At 57.4% G+C, this 10,004-nt stretch overlaps 2 protein-coding genes across 2 annotated transcripts in view; both read right to left on the reverse strand.

Annotated features, from left to right (window-relative positions):
* The window catches only part of TMED3 (transmembrane p24 trafficking protein 3), a 10,250-nt gene extending 6,183 nt beyond the window's left edge, over positions 1–4,067 (reverse strand). Inside the window, exon 1 of the mRNA XM_029952321.1 lies at positions 3,969–4,067. Within this exon, the coding sequence (XP_029808181.1) occupies positions 3,969–4,067 (99 nt within the window). The remainder of the gene's footprint in view (positions 1–3,968) is intronic.
* A 3,765-nt stretch (positions 4,068–7,832) lies between these two features.
* On the reverse strand, positions 7,833–9,948 carry ANKRD34C (ankyrin repeat domain 34C). The gene has a single exon (XM_029951799.1). It carries the CDS (start codon positions 9,904–9,906, stop codon positions 8,332–8,334), a length of 1,575 nt encoding a protein of 524 aa, XP_029807659.1. The 5' UTR covers positions 9,907–9,948; the 3' UTR covers positions 7,833–8,331.
* Positions 9,949–10,004: the final 56 nt, after the last annotated feature.

Here is a 10,004-nt window from a genome sequence, read left to right on the forward strand (position 1 = left end):
GGCGAGGGGCGCGGACGTGGCGTCCCGGCGGCGCTTCCGGGAAGGCGCCCCGCCCCCTCCCCGCCGCGCGTGCGTGCTGGCTCCGCCGGGCTGGCCACGCCCCCTCCTCCTGTGGCGCCGGGCTAGGCTGGGGGCCTCCGCTGGGTGGGTGTATCTCCGCTGGGCTGGCGGGGTGCTGGGCTGGGGGGCTTCCGCGGGGTGGGGGTGATGCTCGGCGGGGGGGATCCTCGCGGGGTGGGGGGGTGCTCGGCGGGGAGGAGCTCCGCTGGGCGGGGTGCGGACGCCCTCCGCAGGAGCTCTGCACCCCGGGGGGCCACTGAGGCTGCAGGAGGCCCCTCAGATGTCTCCGCTATCAGGACACGGTGAAGGTTCTGGGGTAAAACGCTCTTTCTGTCCCTTAACTTCTCAAAACCTTGACAGTAGGAAGATTGACTTTCTGCCTCATCCATTACCATGGGCAGAAGATATTTTGTATAATCATTACTGTTGAGTTTTTATATTCCATGATCAGATAAAACAGAGAGAATACACCGACTGTGGTCGGGCCACTCAGTAAAGACGTTTTTCAGGACAGCGTTATCAGGTGTATCTTGATTTCAGCGAAGAATTGTACTGTCTATATAGACACACCCCACCCCACCCCCCCGTGGACGACAGGGAAGTGTACGGACACTGGGCACATTTGGCCATGAATTGCCGTTTGAAGCTATGTGAAAGCAATCTGAACGCATAATGTAATTGATATTTAATGACTGTAACAGACCTAGAGAAGTATGCTGTGGTTGCCTTGAGGGTCTTTCCCTGGTTCCGTCCTGTTGAACGTTATTTTTTTACTGATTTATATATATATATATATATAAAGGAAAGAAACAAATGACAGGTGTAAGACGAAGATGACCTTGGCTAAGACTAACAAAAAGAAATTTTGCCATTAAATGTTAAGTCCTATGTTTTAGTTCCAAGCAGGCACCGGCGTAAGCTCCAAGGCGGGAAGCCTGAGCCCGCCTGGCCCCAGCCAGAGCATTCGACAACTGAGCGCCAACCCCAATCAGCAGAGTGGACGACAGTGGACGTGGATGACCTGAGCACGGAGCCCTGCGGCCCGAGGCGGTAACAAAGGAACAGAGCTGTGCCGCCCCTCCTGGGTGGAGGGCAGTAACGGGCACTGTCTCAGGCACTGATCGGAGCAGGTCTGTGGTACAACCTTGGGAGGGACATGAATGAAATCGAGGAATAGTCACAGGGAGGTAATCAGGAGGGGCCACTCTATAAACGGCCAGGAAGGGTTCTCGAACAAGGTGAAGTCAAAGGAAAGAGGATTTAACCTCGAGGAAGAAAATCTAAGGGTGAAGAAAATGTTAACTTAAAAAGGTTACATAACAGCAAAGTTACCATTTATCTTTCAGCACCTACACTGTTCTGGCCACAGTGCCAGCCACTCAGACACTTCACATATTTCGCATTAATTAATCCTCACTAGCAACCATGCAAAAAAAGTTATTTTTTTTTACCCATTTGACAAGAAACAGAAAAGCTCCGGAGGTTTAATTAAACAGCCTTTGTTTCTGTCAGCCTTTGCCGTGTAACAAAGGAGTCAGTGAGTTAAACCAACAAAGACGGACGATTCCTGGTGATTTCGTGGCTGGCCGCCGGTGCTTCGGCTGTTGGGCGTATTCACGCGCTGCCTCCCGCGGAGGGGCCCTCCCGGCCGGAGGCCCAACATGGTCCCGCCTGCGAGTCCGCCGGCTGATGGAGGCTGTTGGCTAGCGCGGCTCGGTTTTGTGCGCATGGCCTCCCCGCTTGTGGTTTACGCGATTTCTTCCCGCGGCAGGCTCAGGGCAGCGGCCCCAGGGGGCCAGGGCAGAAACAGCGAGGCCCCCAAGAACTATACTCCAATATCACTTTTGCCAGCACAGATTCAAGGTGAAGACATAGACTCCACCTCTGGATGGAAGTCACAATCGGGGAGAAGGATGCTGGGTGGCGGGAGTTGGCGGCCATTAAACAAGCTCCCCCAGTCCCCAAACTCAGCTGAGCCGGGGGCGCCTGGGGGCTCAGTCCGTTAAACGGCCAACTCTTGGTTTTGGCTCCAGTCACGATGTCTTGGTTTGTGGGCCTGAGCCCCCATCTGACAGTGCAGAGCCTGCGTGGGGTTTTCTCTCTCCCACTCTGTCTGCCCCTCTACCACTCGCCGCCACCATCTCTGCCCCTCTCTCTCTCAAAAAAAAAAAAAAAAAGCCAAGCCAGTAACTGAACCTGGGTTTGCCTGATTCTAAAGGCAACGTGCTTCCCGCCGAGCACACTGTCCGTCTGTGCCTCGGCACATCTGTCCCGCTTGGTCCATCTGCCGTAACGCGGAATCAAGTGTGAGTCTGACAGCTGAGGCACATTTCAACTCAGTATCAGAAAGGACTTTCTGGCAACTAGGCTCTCCAAAAGTTAGTGAACAGGGGTATTGATTTTTTTTTCATCCTTAAAATATTCAAGCAGCAGCACCTGGAGGGGTTCAGTCAGTGAGGACTTCGAATCTCGCATCGACTCCTGGTTTTGGCTCAAGTCATGATCTCACAGTTCATGGGATCGACCCCTGAGTCATGCTCCAGGCTGACAACACAGAGCTTGCTTGGGATTCTCTCTCTCTTTCTCTCTCTCCCTCCTTCCCTCCCTTTCTCTCTCAAAATCAATAAACTTTAATGAAAAAATAGTCAGGCAGAAGCTGGATTAAACAAGCAATTCACATGTTCCCAGTAAATGAAAACACAGCTCTAACTAGATTGAATGACAGAAGAATATCTTATTTCATATAACAAAGTTCAGAGGTGAAGCAGCCTACAGGCATAGCATGATCAAGGCTCCAGCCCATCTCCCTGCCAGCTCTGCCCTCCTCTGCATGTTGCCTTTATCCTTAGACTCCATTCCCTTATTGTCAAGAGGGCTCTCAAACCAACCCAACAAACAAACAAGCTTCAGGACTGCATGTTTACTGAGTCGAGTGGAAGGTAGAGAAAATCTGTCAACTGTGGGATGTATGTCCTGTCTTTAGTCCAGTCTCTGGATTTAAGGCACTGAGAAGGGGAAAGCTGTGTGGTGATTGGCTTAGGCTGATCCTTTAGCCAATCACTGATGAGGAGAATGGACTTGTCATGATTAACTCAGACCAATCAGGACTTCCCTTGGAGAGCGCTGGGGAGGCAGCAATTTCGCTTCAGTGAAAAGAGAGGCCAGGATATGGGTGATCATGTGAACAAAACCAGACCCTAACAGAAGGGAGGGGAAAGGAGGAATCAAAGCAGAGAGGGAACTACTGGGCAGAGAAAGGGTGAAATACTCAAATCCTCATGGGATCATGACAGAACTCATGTAGACCCTCACTTCTCACCATAGGAGAGAGATTCTTTTTGCTCTGGATCAGGAGTGTCTGTGATTCTGGCTCCATCATCCTGATGAGGCAGAGAATCCAGAATGGAGGTCCAGGGCCGGTCTAGTTCCGTGGGCTGTTTCTCTGGGCTGGTTCACCCCTGCAGGACCTTCCGGCCCCCATCCTCCTCCTCCCCAGCCCTAGCACCCCGCGCTCTGCCTGCTCCCCAGTGAACCACACACACTACATTCTTGCTCTGTGGTTTCAAGTCCCCGTGCCCACAATCAGTCCATGGGAATTGGATCACAGAACCGCCTTCAGCTGAGGATCCCTGGTGACCCGCGCCCAACACTGCCCCCTGCGTTGCCCTGCTCTGGCGTCACTGCGGCTGTAAAGGTCCCCGCCTTTCGTTCCTTGAGGCTGCTGCCTGCCCCCGAGGACCTCCCGGGGTGAACGCCACGTGCGGGCCGCTCCCGTCCTTGGCGCGGTGCACGCCGTGGGCTCTAGGACACTCTGGGCGTGAGAAACGTCACACTCCCTTCCTCTTCTGAATCCAGTTAAAGTGCTCTCCCTCCTCCCCCCACATAACCAAGAACGGGAGGGTGCCCACGTCATCAGGGGGCAGCTCGCCCCGCCGTCCTGTGCGGGGTCCCCGGTGTGCACTGTCCGAGCTACGGAGTTCCTGCCGGGCGGGGGGCTCTGATGCCATCCTGCCCAGCCTCACCGGAGGCACCGCAGATGGCTCCCCTCTACTGTTTTGCTCTGGAAGGGGGCGAGTTCTGCCCAAGGGACCCCAAATTTCTAAGCCTTTTATCAATCCTGGGCATGCCCCCTACTCCAGGTGGGACACCGTGGCCTCATCCCCCCCACTTCTCCTCCTCCCCCTGCAGGGTCCCTCTAGTCTCTCCTCAAAGGATTTGGAAACTCGTGGGCCTGCCCTTCCTGGAGACAGAATTGGGGAAGAGGCATCCCAACGGCGGCCGGTTTGTAGTTTTGTTGACATGATTTCTTTCAGCTGCCTGGGGGAGGCTGAGGTAAGGTTGGAACCGTCCAGAGAGTGCAGAGTGTGGGTGAAATTCAAGTCACAGACCTCTGGACCCTGAGAGATGAGGGCTGTTCACTGGGTTCTTAGGCCCTGTCCTGGAGCAGGACCCTGTGTTAACCTCACCGACATCACAAACAGGGCACAAGAGGGCTCCCCACCGACCACTGGGTCCCCACAGGTAGCGTGTGGCACACACAGCCCCAGGGGCCCAAGCAGTGAGGCCAGAGGAAGGGAGTCCGCCCCTCCCCCCACCCCTCCCAGGGGAACCGCATCTTCTCATCCTTTGCCCCTTTTCTAACCGAGAAAGAAACTCCAATACTTGGTAAGCAAAAATTAATTTTCAAAATTATGAGACTGTAAAATATTGAGTGTCTGCTGAGGTAGATGTTACCAGGCAGGCACGTCAACCCTGGCGTAAGGAAAAGGGAATATTCATCACTGAGATTTTGCCACAAAAAATTAGAAATGCTACGAAAGGATGGCAGTATATCTTTTATTGACGTGTTAGAAATGCCTAACAGTTCCATTACGTGTATTTTGAGCACGTCGTCAGCTTGAGGCTAGACTATAACACCGCAGAGACCAGGTCAAGCAGCACGTGACAGGTGTGCCACCAACACAGAGGCAGAGCGTTGGGCACAGCCTGAATTCTGCAGGCAGCTGTTAGTCGATGAAATTCTGAGAGAATGGACCATGGATTCAAACAGACAAACAAAATCTGGCTTCCGAGTGTCTAGTAGTTAAACCCACTTTCCAGACTTTAAACTTTAGACTCGTGTTCTATATTTTGATAAACGTTCCAGAAAGTCTGAAGTGCATGGGCTGTTAAAACGACAGGTGGCAGCTAAATTCTGTAGCGACACCAAGATCCCAAAAAGAAAAGCTAATCTCTGACCCAGGAAGCATATTTGAATCTAAAATATGCTTTGAAGAAGCATCCTTGTGAGGTTTGTTAACATGGACGAATCGCCTATTTATGCACGAACCAGGACGAAGTGCCTTGTGGGGGCGCTAGTTTGGATGCTCTGATTCAGCTAATGCATCGTCAGACAGGGGCGAGACACGGGCCATCCGGTGACTGTCTAGAGAAGGGCCAAGGAGAGGGTCACAAATGACCGATGCAGGCGGGAAGTGCCATCAGAGGGCCTGCCACAGGCGTGTGCGGCACGGACGCGTTATTCCGAGTGAGGAGCTTCCATTTTTCATGTTTCACGGAGCTCATCTCCACGGCTGTGCCATGTTCACGGTCAGGATGACTTAGGCTTCCAAATCTTCACTAAAGCATTTAGACAAAGCTCGTGTGCAGTCCTGCCCTCCCCCCCCCCCCCCCCGCCCCGTTAGACGCTATGAGCAGAGTTTTCACCAGCACTAAGGACACTCGGAGAGTACCGGCCACATATACGTGTGCACACGTGCGTGTGTGCGTGCGTGTGAGATGCGCTGCTGAGAGCCGTGGTCGTCCGTGCGGTTCTCGCTGTAACGGTTCGGAGAGCTGTCTCTGCCGGCCGTCGTGTCCCTTTGGCAAGAACGATTCAAGCAAGACTAAGGGGTCCTGGAAAGCACACGAACGATCCACGCTGAGCCGAGTCCGGGAGCCCTGGGTCTTCACGAGTGTGTGTGCTCTTCCTCCCTCCCTGCAGAGAGCAGGCCACTGGCACCCCTGTCTGCGTTCCCAGGCATCCTGGGGGCGGTTCCCTGGGCTTCGGGGGAGGGGGAGGGCCCTGCCGGCGGCTTCGCTGGTCCCCGGGCGCCGCCTTCTCCTAGAGCACCGCCCAGCAGCCCGAGCAGTGGCGCCCCCAGGTGTCTGACTGTGTCCGGAGCCGATTTTGGTTGTCGGCATTCGGGGGCAGAGGCTGCTGGCCTCCAGTGGGTGGCCCCGGGTAGCCCCCAGGACACAGAAGTGTCCCGCCTGCAGTGTCAGCAGTGCCCAGGCTGAGGACAGGCCCGCCCCGAAGGCAGTGTTAAAAAATATACATCAGGCTCTCAAGCCTCGTTAATCGCTAGCACTCTTGTCTGGGACACTCCGCTGAAGTCCAGCGCGTGCCAGCACGGAAATGCTGTAACAGGAAGGGCCGATGCGGCAGAATTGACGTGAGAGATGTGCTTAGGGCTCAATATTATGGAATCACTGAGGATCTCAAGGAGACATTGAACTCTCCGCTGGGCTTCCCTCCATTGTGTACTGTAGGATATGATGTCTTATTTGTAGATTTTGAAGCCGCAGCGGCCTGAAGATGTCGGTGAGCATCGGCTCCCTCCGGTCCAGCCGCCTGTCCTCCCGCCGCCGCCCCCCCCCCCCCCCCCCCCCCCCCCCCCCCCCCCCCCCCCCCCCCCCCCCCCCCCCGCGCCCTTTCAAGGGGAGGCGCGGCCAGCCGCGGTTTGCAGATGAGGGAGTGGAGGCTTAGGAAAGTGAAGGTCCCCAAGCTGGTAAATGATGAAACGGAGATGCAAACCCAGATCTCAGAGCCGCTGCTCCTGTCTCCGCGGGGCGCGACCCCCAGGGACCACAGAGCGAACACATCTGAGCAGCAGGCGGGGAAACAAACAGGAAAATGACCCAGCGCATCTTCCTCCGAAATGTGGCCACAGAACCCAGCGGCTAGGTCTCTGCCTCCCTTCCCTTCCCGGGTTGGTGCGCCTTGGCTGGAAAGCGTTCGGGTTATCTCTACCAACCTGGGATTAATCTCAGAAACCAGATTTCTCGAGTTACCTGGACAAGGGCAGGTGGGACGCCAGTCTGCACCGGAGCGTCCTAGGGCCACAATGCAGTGCCTGCGCTTCCGGCCCGGGGAACTCCCAGTGCGCTTTCCCTGCAGCCCCCGCGCTGGGACGGTGCTGGCTCCGGGGCATCTCACCGAGCCTTCCTTCCAAAGAGCCGGCAAGAAAACACGGCTATTCTGGAAACGGTTTCACCTTCAGCTCCAAAGGGGCAGACCCTGGCTGGTTTTCCACAAGATTTCGCCACAGTTCCTGTCAGGGTAGGAGCCCGAGGCTGGTTTCAGCTCTGAGGCACCGATGATGACGGCACATCAGAATTTGGGGGACAGGTAGTCACCTGTGGGGACTCACAGCACATCCAGATGAGCATGTGAACAACGTGTGACATGGGGGTTTGGGAAGACCGTGACCATGTCCGGCAGGACACCCACCGCCCCACCGGTGACAGGCAGCCTGCAATCAGAGCATCCGTGATGGGGGCACTCGCCCCCTTCTCCCCCTTCTGGTGGGGGCTCTGTTCCCCCTTCCCCCCCTTCTGGTGGGGGCTCTGCTCCCCCTTCTCCCCCTTCTGGTGGGGGCTCTGCTCCCCCTTCTCCCCCTTCTGGTGGGGGCTCTGTTCCCCCTTCCCCCCCTTCTGCTGGGGGCTCTGCTCCCCCTTCCCCCCCTTCTGGTGGGGGCTCTTCTCCCCCTCCTCCCCCTTCTGGTGGGGGCTCCGCTCCCCCTCCTCCACCCGGGCTGGCGCACAGCCGCCGGACCGCGCAGCTCAGGGGCTGGTCTCTCACACATCGTGACACATGCTTGAGCCTCATTTCCTCCGTAGGCACTTCACAGATTCAGTACTACAGACATACTTGCGCTACGGTCCTGGATCTGAATTCTGGTGTGTCTGGTGGAAAGGGACTGAGGTCAAGGACTAGGTCACTGTGCTCGCTGCGTTACTGGCAAACCCCAGAGGTTTTCTTCCTTGGGAGAAGTATTTTCCTGGTAACTCATCCCAGACCCCAATGACCCTGAGTTCTCTTCAAGCAAACCCGTAACAGCCCAGTGATAACTTCAGAAGGGGAGCAGGGCCCGGTTCGGCGCCTTGGGAGGCGGCCGCACGGCAGCGTGGAGGGACAGACGGGCCGCGGCGGGCCGCACGGGGTGTTGGTCCAGATTGTGCGCCTTTCATCAAGTACCCGGAGTTCTGTAAGGACCGCTCTGCATGTGTCTAGGTCATGATCTCCTCAAAGCCAGACAGCTGCTTCATCTGCTCAACCTGCATGGAGTGCCTCCGGAGGAGTTTCTTTTTGCTCCTCAGGTCTCCTCGCTTCGGAGAACTGGGAGCCACGGGGAGCATGGATTTCAGGCCGCTGGCAAGTGGGGAAGGTTTGCCACTGGGCCTGATGTCTGGGATGGGGGGGTTCAGATTCACATTTAAAGGAGGGAGGAAGCCGGGCCTGGTGTGCGAAATTCGGTCCAGCAGTAGGGTTCCAGAACCCCGCCTTTCCAGAAGGTGCGGTGGCCTGCGGCGTGCGGAGCCGGGGGAGGTGCTGGACGCCGCGTCCAGGGACTCCCGGGAGCCGTGGAAGAGAGCCACGTGGGGGCCGTTGAGCCTCCTATCCAGGGGCCCTTGGCCTGCCTCCAGGGAGAGGGAGCCAGGCCGCTCCGCCCCGGGCTGCAGGTCTAGGTCATGCAGGCCATCCTCTAGGCGTCTGAGGGACACCGATGGGCCGGCTCCGGCCTTCTCCTGCTCCCCAGGGAGAGTCCCTCTTCTGGCCAGACGCGGGTGGGGAGCCTGACCTTTCTCGTAGGCGGCCTTCCAGGACGCCGGTGCCGGGGACGCTGGGATCCTCAGAATCTGCTCCGTGAATGTGGGGAACAGGGTGAGGTCTTTGCCGTCGATACTGTTGGCTCTGGAGAGCGGGCCCCGTTTGGGGAAGGACACGTCGCCAGAGCTCTTGGTGACCTCACTGTCTGCACCGGCGCCGTGGGCGTCGTCCTGACGCGTGCTAGCCGCGAGCACGGACGGCGCGATCAGGCCGCCGGGTTCCGACTGCAGCCGCTTCAGCTGGGGCAGGCGGGCTCCCTTGAGGGTCCCTCCTTTCCTGGCGGGTGACCCAGGCTCCGTGAGGGCCCTGGTGGCACTGCAGCCACTCGGATGCCCTGTCTGCAGGCTGAAGAAGTCGTCCTCCCTCTCGCTGCGGGGAGAGCCCAGGCCTGGAGCCTTCAGTTCAATGTCCGAGGGAGACGCGCACAGTGGCGGTGACTGTCTGCCTTCCCCTTCAGGGGCAGGAGGGCCGGTGAGATACTGTTTGGTGGTTTTGGTGCCCGAGGAGCGCTTATCCGTCGTGATGATGATCACCTCCTTCCCCTTGGCTCTGCAGGCGTCCAGGAGGTGTCGCAGGGTGTCCTTGTCATCGGCGTGTATGGCATACACCAGAGCCGAGGCCCCCGAGCGGTCCTCTAGGCTGGGGTCTGCCCCGCCCTTCAGGAGCAGGGACACCACGTCGCCTCCAGCCCTCCTGATGCAGGCGTGGATGAGCGCCGTCTTGCCGGACTTGTCCTGGATGTTGGGGTCTGCCCTGTTGTCCAGCAGGTACTTGACCATCTTGGGCTTGCTGATGCTCTGCTGGTCCACGTGCTTGGTGATGCAGGCCACCATGAGCGCGGTCTCGCCCTTGTCATTGCTTTCGTTGATGTACGCACCGCCTTCCAGGAGGAGTCTGGTCAGCCTGAGCCTCCCCAGCCACACAGCCTTCAAGAGGGAGTTTCCATCGGTTCTCAGCTCCGTGTCCTCCTCCATGGCGCTGGTCTCCGCGCCTCCAAGCCGCCGAGGCGGCCAGACCTAGCTAGGAAACAAGAGAGGAGCATGGCGTGCGCCCTGCGGGGGACCTGGGCGCT

The sequence above is a fragment of the Suricata suricatta genome, chromosome 9 (assembly GCF_006229205.1).
Source record: "Suricata suricatta isolate VVHF042 chromosome 9, meerkat_22Aug2017_6uvM2_HiC, whole genome shotgun sequence".
Taxonomy (NCBI): domain Eukaryota; kingdom Metazoa; phylum Chordata; class Mammalia; order Carnivora; family Herpestidae; genus Suricata; species Suricata suricatta.